At 30.2% G+C, this 14,133-nt stretch overlaps 1 protein-coding gene across 4 annotated transcripts; it reads right to left on the bottom strand.

Annotated features, from left to right (window-relative positions):
• Positions 1-1,265: 1,265 nt before the first annotated feature.
• On the bottom strand, positions 1,266-10,986 carry LOC120424405 (mediator of RNA polymerase II transcription subunit 31). Of its 4 annotated transcripts, none has more exons than XM_052710639.1 (4): positions 10,745-10,985; positions 9,924-10,240; positions 9,487-9,576; positions 1,266-1,994 (listed from the first exon to the last, which is right to left on the bottom strand). In XM_052710639.1, exons 2-4 carry the CDS (start codon positions 9,952-9,954, stop codon positions 1,405-1,407), a joined length of 711 nt encoding a protein of 236 aa, XP_052566599.1. In that variant the 5' UTR covers positions 9,955-10,240; positions 10,745-10,985; the 3' UTR covers positions 1,266-1,404. The 4 variants fall into 4 exon arrangements, with proteins under 4 accessions (XP_052566599.1, XP_039444439.1, XP_039444442.1 ...); XM_039588505.2 differs by having other exon boundaries at positions 10,752-10,985; XM_039588508.2 differs by lacking the exon at positions 9,924-10,240 and having other exon boundaries at positions 10,745-10,986.
• Positions 10,987-14,133: the final 3,147 nt, after the last annotated feature.

The following is a 14,133-nucleotide window of genomic DNA, read 5'->3' as shown; positions in this document are numbered from 1 at the left end:
AGTGTTTTTTATTAACATTTCTTATATTTTAAGTAAAAAGAAGTATGCAGTAATTTTTCTAGTGCCCCAGACTATGTCTCTACGCATTTATTTACAATTTAAATGATAATGGTGCCATTTTATAGCAGAAAATGTGAAAAACATGCCAAAAATTGAAAAAGTTACTGTAAAAACATGAAAAAATTAGATAGGCAAAATGTAATGATAGGAGGTGGTAGAATAGGCCAAATACTACCAAAAAGAAACATAAACTAAACAAGATAAATGCAAATTAAATTACTAAAAATGAAACAACAAAAACATAAAATAAGAGAAGTAAAGTTTTTTGTAGAAAAAAAAAGTTGCTCAAAATGATCTCCTGAACACGGGAATAATACAAATTTTCGAAAAAAAAAATTTAGGTAGGGACCATTCATAAACCACGTGGACACTTTAGGGGGGGGGGGGGGTATGGCGATTGTCCACGATCCAAAGTTTTTTTTTGTATGGACAATTGTCCACGAAGGGGGGGGGGGGTGTAACAGATTCCCAAAAAAGTGTCCACGTGGTTTATGGATGGTCCCGTAGTAGAGGGTTAAAAATGTAATTAGGAAGCAACAATGCACAGTGGACCAGTGAACCAGTGATCCCCATGCACCGCGTTCAACCGCGTTCTCTGTTTTCTGTACTCGATCAAACACCAGCACCGCGTGTGCACGCGTACAAGCAAACCTAAACTCTGCCGTGTACAGGCTGTACCCGTACACGAACCTCAAGTTTAAACCGAACCTTGCACCTCGGGTACAAACTCCGTGCAGGCCGACGACGCAGAAAACAGACAAAAATATTTCCCTCACGCTCCCTCATCTGTAAAGTGGTTTTTCATTCTCCGCTGCAGACACACTACAGTGTTTGCTACAGAGAGAGTGAGAAGCAGTCATTTTTTTCGTCTTTTTATACGCTCTTCGCTCGCACGGCGTTGTACCCGAGGTGTGCACCCCGTGCCCCGTGTTTACACCGCGTGTAAACTTGAGTGCTCCGTGCGGGGAGAACTCGAACATGGTAGCCTGGTGTGTTTGAGGTTCATCTGCACTGAAAACTTGTACGGCGTGTACGGAGTGCGTGCGTTTCGGGAAGACTGCAGTGGACCATTTCGCAAAATCACAAGAATGTTTTTGTTTTTGGGGGTATTTCCGTGGGTGTTTTTCTTTTAAACATTTCGGCAGTAGGCATATTTTTTATATATTTGTTTTTTTCGGAAAAAAAATTCAACATCTTCTCACATATACGCTAGTTTACATCGCTATAGCATTTTATTACAAAGAATATTTATAAAACAGTCTTTTTACACAAGAAAACTTAAACTTTCCGAAAAGGTTCCTCTTCACACTCACTTCTGTGCGCAACTCTCTTATGAGAGCCACATTAGGACACTTTCTGTCCGCTGAGATTGATTCCGCCAGTGCCACCACCTCCACCTCCTCCCCCGAGCACCATCCCGGCCATTCCGGTGCTGTTTCCGAGCCCATTTTGTTGCGCAATTGGGCCACCATTTTGCTGCTGGCCAGGTCCGCCACCGGACTGCCCTCCCGGCTGCCCACCACCGCCCGGGTTGTTGGCGTTTGTGTTGACCGTGTTGTTGTTGTTGTTGTTATTGCTGGCCGCCGTCAGGGCTGCGATCGCCGGATCGTTCGAGAGGAGCGTTCCCTGGACTCCACCGCCCACGGGTTGACCGCCGACGGCCAGCCCCGTCAGACTGGTCGTGCCGAGCGAGGTGAGCCGGGTGCGCCGTCGCGTGTAGTGCTGCCACAGCAGAATGGCCTGGTCGTCGATGAATTTGCAGCACTGCGCGTTCACAATCTCCCGCCGGAAGTGCTCGTACTGGAGCAGATCGAGAAAGTACAAACACATCGGATACTTGAGGTACTTGGCGTACTCGGGGTCCTTCCAGTACAGCAGATACTTTAGGTAGTTGATGAAGGCGCTGTCCTTGAAGAAGCCGCGCTGGGCAAGAACTGCGTATGGGGAAAGAAAGGACAGAAAAAGGTATTTTAGATGGACATATTCAATAATCATGTCTGAAAACGAATTTTTAAGTTTTTGCAAAACGATTTTCCTTTGTATTTCATATTATTTGCATAAAAAAACTATGCCAATTCATTACTTTTTCCAACGACGCATTTTTTTATAATCTAATCCTCTGTTCAAGTCACCATACAAATTTGGCAGCTTTCCATACGAGATGGAAATTAAAATATTCTAAATACTTCACTTGAAATATATCAAGCTGCTGAAGCTGTTTATACAATCAAAGCAAACAAGAGTCCCGAAACTCTTCCAATTCGGCCCACCCTCTGCTGTTCTTCACTGCCCAAACGTTTTGCCTTTGTCGCTAAAATTGTGTAAAGCATCTATTTCAAACTATAATATCTCAGAAATTACATGTCGTCAAAGGACGTTTCATAACTCTTTTTAAAGAAAATTATACAGGGTGGTTACAACTTTCCCAAAATCAAATCCGCGAAAACCGCGTCGAGCTTTTTCAAATCCGCGAAATTCGCGCCATACATTTTTTTCGTTAATTTTGTTTTTTTTTTTTTTAATACCAATTAACTATAAGATACAAAAAAACTTCCATCACACAAGTTAGAAAAAATATTTCTCAATTGTTCATTTTGTAAGAACTATTTTGAAAATATTTATAAATTATATTTCACCAACAGAAATTAAAATTTGTGAAATAGATTTTGGGTTTACATAAAAAACTGCAAAAAAAAACAAAGCTCGTCAAAAAGCATAAAAAAATAAATCTATTCGTCTATACTAAACTGCAATGCAAATAAATTTCATACCAAATATCAAGAAATAAACATTCGAGATACTCATTTATGTCTGGAATCAAAGTGAGGTCATTTTTAATAACTATGTTTGAATAATAAATACACATTATGTTCAAAATCAAAATAGAATTGTCAAGATCGCTTCAAAGGTTTGATTAAAATAAGTTTATTTTATATATCTTTCAAATAAAAAATAATCAGTTCATTTAATAATCGATAGAACTCTTAAAAATGAGAGCATATTTAATTTTCCTGGAAGGCCGACAAATTGCCAAACCAAGTACAAGTTGTTTCTCTTAGTGGGATGCCAAACTGAATATTTTGTTATTGAGCTTAGTTCAGTTATCATCTTAAGAAATTATAAAATTAAAAATAAACAAAAAAGGGCACCAATCTTTGTCGTGGAACGCTGTATGGCGATCACTATATGAATGAAATCAAAAGTTTAATATTAACAAAGTTTGTTGTTTCAAATTATGTTCACAACCAACAACCAGCCTTTAGCAAAAATTGAAAAAAAAAGTTTATGAGAGCTATAAAGTTTGACTTTGTTGTAGCTTAGAATTTTGTTTTTAATTTTTATGTTATTGTTCTTTTTGCTTTTTACCAGAGAATTTTTAATTTAGTTTGAGCCAAATAAGATTGAGTCGAATAAGATACACAAGAAATTTAAAATGTATTATTAAGATAATTTTTCATGAACATTGATTATATTTTTCAAATAACATTTTTGAAGCTATGTGACAAATAATAAATAACAAATTGACAAAAATTCTTGCAAAATTTTCAACAATTATTTTTGAAATTGTCAAAGAACTCAATTCCAAATCAAGACATGATTAGGTTGTTTATATGAATTAAATTAGCAAAAAAAAATTGAATAAATATTATTTTTCAGTTTTATAAATCCGCAAAATCCGCGCCATCGCTGACTAAATCCGCACCAAATCCGCAAAAATCGCGAAATTCGCGAAAATCGCGAAAGTGTAACCATCCTGTAAATAGAATCGATTACTTGATCGTGGATTTTCTATGTGTTGTCCTATGCAAAATTGTCACTCGATTTCACATTGATCTAATATTTAAATGCAAATTTTGCATCACCATCGCTCACAATTTACATAGGTTTTCCAATTTTGGTTCAGTTTTCCTGTTATTAAGAGCGAGTCCACGAACAGAGCATACCCCATTGTATGGGACGTCGTTTGGATCTCACCTCACTTCACTTTTTTATTTAAGTTTGAAAATTATAGATTTAATTTTCAAAACAACCTATCCCTCATGGGTTTCCTATGCAGATAGGGCCTTTTGAAAATTTAATCGAGAATTATGCTATTTTTTCACTAAAATGCCAATAACTCCCTTTAGATTAACCAATTGGAATGCTCTACTCTGCATTTTGTTGCATTTTTCAAGCCCTTTAAGATGCATTTTGAATTTTGAAATTAAATTGAATTTTGCCTAAGTTACAGCATTTTTAAGATTTTTGATGTCTTTGAACCTCCAAACTTGGTGTCCCGATTTGCCCCAATTCCCGTTGACCTAGAGTGCTCATATTTTGGCCACACAGAAAAAAATAATGTAAATTTGGAAGCTGTAATTTTGGAAGGTTGAATATTACCTCTTTTATGATGTAATTTCACCTCAATTTAGACTGAAAAAGTGACATTACACCAGAAAAGTGGTAAAATAACACATTTCCAGAGGTAAAATTAAACCTTTTTTCTGACATAAAAGATGTACCCCTTCCCAGATGTAATATTACCATGATTATTTTTTTTTTCTGTGCAGATGCTAGTTTTATATGTACAAAAAACCCCTGACAAAGTCAGGCAGATTGGTGAGGTCGATGCAAGATGGGTATTAGAGTGTAACAAAAATGACTTTTTGGCGGGCATTCAGGGGTTTGTTCCGGTGCGCATACTGAGCCCAAATCCCAATTATGAGCTCGATTGGACGTAACAGGAGCTGGCGCTCCGCCCTTCAATTTTAAATGGGATTTAACCCGTAAAAAAAGATTTTTTCAAAAATGTCACTTTTTGAGGCATTTTGGCCACCAATGCGTTTACCAAAAACATCACTGGCGTGTAGGCCAGATCCTTGCGCATCTTTTGGTATATATAACATTGAAGTTTGGAGCACCCTGGAGCTCGGTACAGACCTTCAAAGTTTGGCATTTTTTCGAAAAACCGGCTCCGGCAAAAAAGATATGCGTCGCGTCTCGCGACGCCCGAGACGCCATTTGATTTTGCTGGGACCGATTTTTCGAAAAAATGCCAAACTTTGAAGGTCTGTACCGAGCTCCAGGGTGCTCCAAACTTCAATGTTATATATACCAAAAGATGCGCAAGGATCTGGCCTACATGCCAGTGATGTTTTTGGTAAACGCTTCAGTGGCCAAAGTGCCTCAAAAGTTGACATTTTTGAAAAAATCTTTTTTTACGGGTTAAATCCCATTTAAAATTGAAGGGCGGAGCGCCAGCTCATGTTACGTCCAATCAAGCTCATATTTGGGATTTGGGCTCAGTATGCCCACCGGAACAAACCCCTGAATGCCCGACAAAAAGTCATTTTTGTTACATCCTAATGGGTATGCTTTGCTTGGACTCGCTCTTAAATTTTAAAGTTGAAAGTTTTATAATTACCAAATCTGCATTCAAGTATGGCAGTTTCTGCTTCAAATCAGCCCCTACCATTAATTTGTTACGTAATATTTTGACGAACACTAAAATGGCCATGTCTTTAAACTAAAAGACCCGAAATATGTACAATTTTCGACATCTAGAATTCTTTTAAATAAAAAAATAAGAAAAGTTTATTTTTATTTTTCAGCTGAAAATAAAAAAGTTCCTAGATTTCCCAAATTTTAAAAATGTCCAAGCTTTCAACAAAACATAAAGAAACAAGTATGTTTAAACGCCATAAAGCCGTTTAACATATTTTTCACAATTTATGTTGAAAAACCAGGGGCATTTTATTTTTCTTCTTCGAAAAACTTCAAAGATTTGGAAATAAAAGTCTATTCAACTGAAAACAATTAACAATTTTACAAACCATGGCTTTAAAAATAAAATTTTTAAATTTCTTAAATTTCCTAAATCTTAATTTTCTTATTTTTTTTTATTTCTTAATTTTCTTAAATTTCTTAAATTTTTTTTAAATGTCTTAAATTTCTTCAATGTCTTAAATTTCTTAAATTTCTTAAATTTCTAAAATTTCTAAAATTTCTAAAATTTCTAAAATTTCTAAAATTTCTAAAATTTCTAAAATTTCTAAAATTTCTAAAATTTCTAAAATTTCTAAAATTTCTAAAATTTCTAAAATTTCTAAAATTTCTTAAATTTCTTAAATTTCTTAAATTTCTTAAATTTCTTAAATTTCTTAAATTTCTTAAATTTCTTAAATTTCTTAAATTTCTTAAATTTCTTAAATTTCTTAAATTTCTTAAATTTCTTAAATTTCTTAAATTTCTTAAATTTCTTAAATTTCTTAAATTTCTTAAATTTCTTAAATTTCTTAAATTTCTTAAATTTCTTAAATTTCTTTAATTTTTTTAATTTTTTTAAATTTCTTAAATTTCTTAAATTTCTTAAATTTCTTAAATTTCTTAAATTTCTTAAATTTCTTAAATTTCTTAAATTTCTTAAATTTCTTAAATTTCTTAAATTTCTTAAATTTCTTAAATTTCTTAAATTTCTTAAATTTCTTAAATTTCTTAAATTTCTTAAATTTCTTAAATTTCTTAAATTTCTTAAATTTCTTAATTTTTTTAAATTTCTTAAATTTCTTAAATTTCTTGAATTTCTTAATTTTCTTAAATTTCTTAAATTTCTTAAATTTCTTAAATTTCTTAAATTTCTTAAATTTCTTAAATTTCTTAAATTTCTTAAATTTCTTAAATTTCTTAAATTTTTTTTAAATGTCTTAAATTTCTTAAATTTCTTAAATTTCTTAAATTTCTTAAATTTCTTAAATTTCTTAAATTTCTTAAATTTCTTAAATTTCTTAAATTTCTTAAATTTCTAAAATTTCTAAAATTTCTAAAATTTCTAAAATTTCTAAAATTTCTAAAATTTCTAAAATTTCTAAAATTTCTAAAATTTCTAAAATTTCTAAAATTTCTAAAATTTCTAAAATTTCTAAAATTTCTAAAATTTCTAAAATTTCTAAAATTTCTAAAATTTCTAAAATTTCTAAAATTTCTAAAATTTCTAAAATTTCTAAAATTTCTAAAATTTTTAAAATTTCTAAAATTTCATAAATTTTTTAAATTTTTAAAAAATTTCTTAAATTTCTTAAATTTCTTAAATTTCTTAAATTTTCTTAAATTTCTTAAATTTCTTAAATTTCTTAAATTTCTTAAATTTCTTAAATTTCTTAAATTTCGTAAATTTCTTAAATTTCTTAAATTTCTTAAATTTCTTAAATTTCTTAAATTTCTTAAATTTCTTAAATTTCTTAAATTTCTTAAATTTCTTAAATTTCTTAAATTTCTTAAATTTCTTAAATTTCTTAAATTTCTTAAATTTCTTAAATTTCTTAAATTTCTCAAATTTTTTAAATTTCTTAAATTTCTTAAATTTCCTAAATTTCTTAAATTTCTTAAATTTCTTAATTTTTTTATAAATTTCTTAGATTTTTTCAATTTCTTCAATTTAATATTTAAAAAAAAGTCTTATATTGTTAAGTATAGAATAATTTGTTTAATTAAAAAAAACATCAATTGGATAATTTTTATAAATTTTATAAATTTCAAACAACAAAAAATACATGCATTTAATAAATTTATTTAATTTAATAAATATTAAAAAAATAATATAAATATTTTAAATCATTTAAAATATTCTAAAATTTCATTGATTTCTTTAAATGTTGTTCAAAAGATATCTTGTTCCAGTTAATTTCCCCTGATAAAGTGACGTTTCCGGCAAGTATAAAGTGAAAAAAAAATTGTTTGTGTAAGAAATCTCCGGAAGACTCGTGCGCCCTATGGAGCAATCCCCCTAAGGGACCTCATGTGCTCGTCTCATATTTAACCCCAAAACCGTTAATTACTATCAATATGAATTTTTTAAACTTCTTAAATGTTATAAATTTCATAAGTTTTTAAAATGTTTTAAAAATATTTTGAAGCAACATGAGAAAAGGGCGGATAAGCATTTTGACAGTTTTAACTATTTGGCAAATTCTTAAGCTTCAGGAAACTTTTTTACAGAACTAGAAGTGTAAAACACTAGCTAACCTCCCTAGCTACCTCTCAACACTTCGAGGTTCGTAAATAGTTACTTGTTGTATCGGAATTTGCAAAAAAAAAGTTGCAGCTGTCAAAATGCTTGCCCCTTTTCAGTATCGAGCTGTCAAATCTGCAACATGGAGTTAAACTCTCTGTGAAGTTGCTGTGAAGTTTTCCATGGCACTTCGAAAAGTTTAACTCCATGTTGCACGCACACACTCTCACTTTTAATTTCTCGATAAGGCTTTCTAGTCAGAAATTTACCAACACATTCAAAGTATGTTTACATTACAGCTGGACGTTTGTTTGCATCAGGTTTCCTATCTCTTTCTAGCAAAAGTTTTTTGTCAGGCGACTACTAGCTAGTTTTTTTAACTGACCGCCCGATATGTCAGCCAACATACTTCGCAGGGCTGTGACAGCTCGAGCTCGATCATTGTTTGCATCAGGACACTGTGACGAGAAATTCGTCATTTTTGGGTTAAATTATTTTTTTCACTTGGCCTAGAAAGCCTTATACTTTGAAATATTATTTTCATAAAAAAAAAAACAATAAAAAAGCTATTTCCCACGATATAGCTTATTTTCTTAGCGAAGTTACACGCAGTAAAAAAAACCACAAAGAGTGAACTCTTGATTTTTAAATCAATTTTTAAAGTTATCATCGTGACCTTTCTTGACAGAAAGTCTTTTTTATGACAGCTCGTTACAAGGAAACAATGTAGTTATGTCATAGACATAACCAGAATGACAGTGGATGACGTCATTTATGTCTGTACGTCCACAACCAAAGTATTTGATTAATATATTAAAAAAATAAAAAAAAAGACAAAAAGATATCCATAATGTTCACGTCCGTGTTTGCAAAACGCGTGTTTGCTTCAAAATTCTAGGACACCTATTAACCCACCGGAGGTCGCGTATGTGTACTTTGTACACAGTTTGTAAGGGCACTTGTAAGAAAGGCGAAAACACGCGACTTCCCGAAGGTTAAACATATTTTTTTTCTTAAAATATTAAATGATAACGGCGATGTGATTAGGCCAGTTCTTGTTGTGGCCTAGATTCTATAAATAGCCAACTTAAATTTTAAGGGTTGTTTAACCTTCTCTTGGTATTAAAATAAATCACACATAAGGTATTAGAGTCCTTTTCGACCCCAAACTTTAAAAAATCCCACAAAAATCCAGTTTTTGACCAAAAACGGATCTCTTGGTCTAAAATTAGCAAACCCCGAGTTGGTCATTGTGGCCACCAAGAATCGGCTACAACAAAAAAAAAAAAGACTTTTTTGAGACCTCAACTTTGTCGACCTGCACCTGGGTTAAATTGAAAATGTTTTGTAGAGGTGTCCATATTACCCTTAGGTAAATTTGTGAGGTAATTTAGACACCTTTGGTTTTCTGCGATAAAACTATGTTTTGTTATACTTACAGTGCAAATAGTTGGGATTCGCCAGGCACTGCACGAACTCGAGCTCGACCTGAAAGCGCAGCTTCTGCGCGTCCTCCGACTCAACGGGCACTGCAATGGGACACAAGATTCGATTTGTAGACGGATTTCCTGCCAGCACGCAACTAAACCTTCTTTTGCTGTTTGAATTTGGTGTATTCGTTGGCTATGTTTTTTGTCATTTTCCATTGAGGAAGTTCTTCTTTAGAGGGTATGATTTAGTCCAAAACACGTGAGAGATTTTGCTCAACACCACCTACTGTAACCTAATGCAAGTAATTTTGGTGCTAAACGAGTGGGATTTGTGCATAGTTTGATACTACCTGGTCCAGTCTGCCCTCGGTAACGTAGCAAGGTAACAGTAACAGTAACAACAGTGACAACAGAGTGTAAGGAAAGAATTGAAAAAAAATACTTACACTTAGCCTTCCCAACCATCTTGTTAGCCATTTGTGTGTGGAAACTGAGGATTTGTGGTTTGTGATGGGATCGTGTCTGGGATTTGGTGCGCTGTCCCACCGTCGTTGACCACCGGAATCTGTCCCCCTCTCTCTCTTCTACTGTACACAGAATTACACGTGGATCCACAACCGGTTCGAGGAGTAGGAAGAAGACAGAATTGGGAGCTTCCTCTAAGAAGTAAAGGGAGGTTTCGCGTTGGAGGCACAGGAAAGATAGGGAACACTAACTTAACAACACATCAATCGTTCTCCGAGCTGGATCCGGACGCTAGAAACTAAAGGGAAATAAACCGGGATGTTATTTACAACAGAAAGAAACCGGGGAAGAATGATCATTATGTTGCGGATTTATGATCTTTTGGTAGAACTTAGAACTAAAGTTTTGGCTTAGAAATAGAGGACATGTAGAAGATAATTTGAACAGAGACAGAAAGCTGATTCGGCCAATTATTTACAGGAAAAGACTTTTGAACAATTAACTAAACTGCTATTATTTAAGAGAACAAGTAATTTAGACTTAACAATACAAATAGGGATGCAAACGCTACTTTGGAAGAAAAAAAAACACAAAATGTTGCCACTTCCACATAAGAGGAATAGCCGGAAAAGGTGCAAAATCAAAACAACCGGATGTAATCGCTTAAATTTGAATGTGCTTCCGGAACAAACAGAAAAGGCTAGCCCGAACAAATCAATGAACTTAAACTATAAACAGTAACAATTTTGCACTAAAAGCTGCCGTCCCCCCGCGCGGAAGGACCTGCGTCGGAACAACCTACTACTCACAACCATATGGATTCATCACAGATCGGAAGCTGGTCGACGATTTTCAAACAATTCAACGAGAACCGCAACACCCCACACTGCTACGGCAGCACTCTTCTACTTCGTACACCTGCGGGGAACCGCTTTTTACGGCACTATCCGGAGAGCGAAAAAAAATACTTTTACCCGGACCGTAATTTGACGCGTCGGTTCTGAAATCGCACGGGCGGAGAAGACACGGACAGCGTTTGACGTTTCGACGTCGCACTTTTGGCAAACACACGCACACTGCACTAGCACAGGAGAGAGAGAGAAAAAACATCGCACGAAAAAAGTGTCAACAAGGTGTGCACTGAGAAGGGAAAATGGCCGAAATCGGGTTAAATCAAACTATTTTTTTCTAAAATTCTAAAATTCTAAAATTCTAAAATTTTAAAATTCTAAAATTCTAAAATTCTAAAATTCTAAAATTCTAAAATTCTAAAATTCTAAAATTCTAAAATTCTAAAATTCTAAAATTCTAAAATTCTAAAATTCTAAAATTCTAAAATTCTAAAATTCTAAAATTCTAAAATTCTAAAATTCTAAAATTCTAAAATTCTAAAATTCTAAAATTCTAAAATTCTAAAATTCTAAAATTCTAAGATTCTAAAATTCTAAAATTCTAAAATTTTAAAATTCTAAAATTCTAAAATTCTAAAATTCTAAAATTCTAAAATTCTAAAATTATAAATTTCTAAAAATCTAAAATTCAAAAATTCAAAAATTCTAAAATTATAAAATTCTAAAATTCTAAAATTCTAAAATTCTAAAATTCTAAAATTCTAAAATTCTAAAATTCTAAAATTCTAAAATTCTAAAATTCTAAAATTCTAAAATTCTAAAATTCTAAAATTCTAAAATTCTAAAATTCTAAATTCTAAAATTCTAAAATTCTAAAATTCTAAAATTCTAAAATTCTAAAATTCTAAAATTCTAAAATTCTAAAATTCTAAAATTCTAAAATTCTAAAATTCTAAAATTCTAAAATTCTAAAATTCTAAAATTCTAAAATTCTAAAATTCTAAAATTCTAAAATTCTAAAATTCTAAAATTCTAAAATTCTAAAATTCTAAAATTCTAAAATTCTAAAATTCTAAAATTCTAAAATTCTAAAATTCTAAAATTCTAAAATTCTAAAATTCTAAAATTCTAAAATTCTAAAATTCTAAAATTCTAAAATTCTAAAATTCTAAAATTCTAAAATTCTAAAATTCTAAAATTCTAAAATTCTAAAATTCTAAAATTCTAAAATTCTAAAATTCTAAAATTCTAAAATTCTAAAATTCTAAAATTCTAAAATTCTAAAATTCTAAAATTCTAAAATTCTAAAATTCTAAAATTCTAAAATTCTAAAATTCTAAAATTCTAAAATTCTAAAATTCTAAAATTCTAAAATTCTAAAATTCTAAAATTCTAAAATTCTAAAATTCTAAAATTCTAAAATTCTAAAATTCTAAAATTCTAAAATTCTAAAATTCTAAAATTCTAAAATTCTAAAATTCTAAAATTCTAAAATTCTAAAATTCTAAAATTCTAAAATTCTAAAATTCTAAAATTCTAAAATTCTAAAATTCTAAAATTCTAAAATTCTAAAATTCTAAAATTCTAAAATTCTAAAATTCTAAAATTCTAAAATTCTAAAATTCTAAAATTCTAAAATTCTAAAATTCTAAAATTCTAAAATTCTAAAATTCTAAAATTCTAAAATTCTAAAAATCTAAAATTCTAAAATTCTAAAATTCTAAAATTCTAAAATTCTAAAATTCTAAAATTCTAAAATTCTAAAATTCTAAAATTCTAAAATTCTAAAATTCTAAAATTCTAAAATTCTAAAATTCTAAAATTCTAAAATTCTAAAATTCTAAAATTCTAAAATTCTAAAATTCTAAAATTCTAAAATTCTAAAATTCTAAAATTCTAAAATTCTAAAATTCTAAAATTCTAAAATTCTAAAATTCTAAAATTCTAAATTTCTAAAATTATAAATTTCTAAAATTCTAAAATTCTAAAATTCTAAAATTCTAAAATTCTAAAATTCTAAAATTCTAAAATTCTAAAATTCTAAAATTCTAAAATTCTAAAATTCTAAAATTCTAAAATTCTAAAATTCTAAAATTCTAAAATTCTAAAATTCTAAAATTCTAAAATTCTAAAATTCTAAAATTCTAAAATTCTAAAATTCTAAAATTCTAAAATTCTAAAATTCTAAAATTCTAAAATTCTAAAATTCTAAAATTCTAAAATTCTAAAATTCTAAAATTCTAAAATTCTAAAATTCTAAAATTCTAAAATTCTAAAATTCTAAAATTTTAAAATTCTAAAATTCTAAAATTCTAAAATTCTAAAATTCTAAAATTCTAAAATTCTAAAATTCTAAAATTCTAAAATTCTAAAATTCTAAAATTCTAAAATTCTAAAATTCTAAAATTCTAAAATTCTAAAATTCTAAAATTCTAAAATTCTAAAATTCTAAAATTCTAAAATTCTAAAATTCTAAAATTCTAAAATTCTAAAATTCTAAAATTCTAAAATTCTAAAATTCTAAAATTCTAAAATTCTAAAATTCTAAAATTCTAAAATTCTAAAATTCTAAAATTCTAAAATTCTAAAATTCTAAAATTCTAAAATTCTAAAATTCTAAAATTCTAAAATTCTAAAATTCTAAAATTCTAAAATTCTAAAAATCCGAAATTCAACGAATGATTTTTTTAACCCAAAAGATTTTTTTTTTCGTTTGTGTGTATAGCTGGTTTTTTAAGGACTGCTGCCCAATGAAAGTTGCTGTCCGTTTCTTCCAAAGGTTCACGCCACGCGGCATTCAGAATGTACCGTAGACATTGTTGCCAGCGATTTTCAGCACTTTTAGTGCAATAAAAAATATACCTGGCAACATTCCAAGCGATTCGAAGAAGAAGTTCAGCAAAAATAAAACGCGCGTCAGGCGCGTCGTTCCAATACTGCTATGCCGCGTATCTTTTTGGGCAATACGCGCAATAACATATTTCACAGGGACAGTGACAGCTCGAGCTCGATCTTTGTTTGCATCGCGACACTGTGACAAGCAGTCCGTCATTTTTGAGTTCAATTAAAGTTTTTTTTTTTTTGAAAGCTATTGTGTTTATATCTAGAGTTTTTTTTATTAGGTCCTATAAACATATAAAAGACAATAGTTTACTGGTCCTTTTCAAAAAAAACTCTGGATGTGTTTATAGGACCTTAACAAAAACTCCACAATTATCAAAAAGGATTTATCTGTCAACACAAGGAAAACAAACCATTTTTGAGGGTTACTTCAACCCTTTTTTTTTCAAGTTTACCCATCGTTGCCCTTTTGCAAAAGGTTACAACCGGTAAACTTGAA

The sequence above is a fragment of the Culex pipiens genome, chromosome 3, assembly GCF_016801865.2.
Source record: "Culex pipiens pallens isolate TS chromosome 3, TS_CPP_V2, whole genome shotgun sequence".
NCBI classification, from domain to species: Eukaryota; Metazoa; Arthropoda; class Insecta; order Diptera; family Culicidae; genus Culex; species Culex pipiens.
Note: the sequence above shows the minus strand (reverse complement) of the source record. Positions and strands in the feature narration are given on the sequence as shown.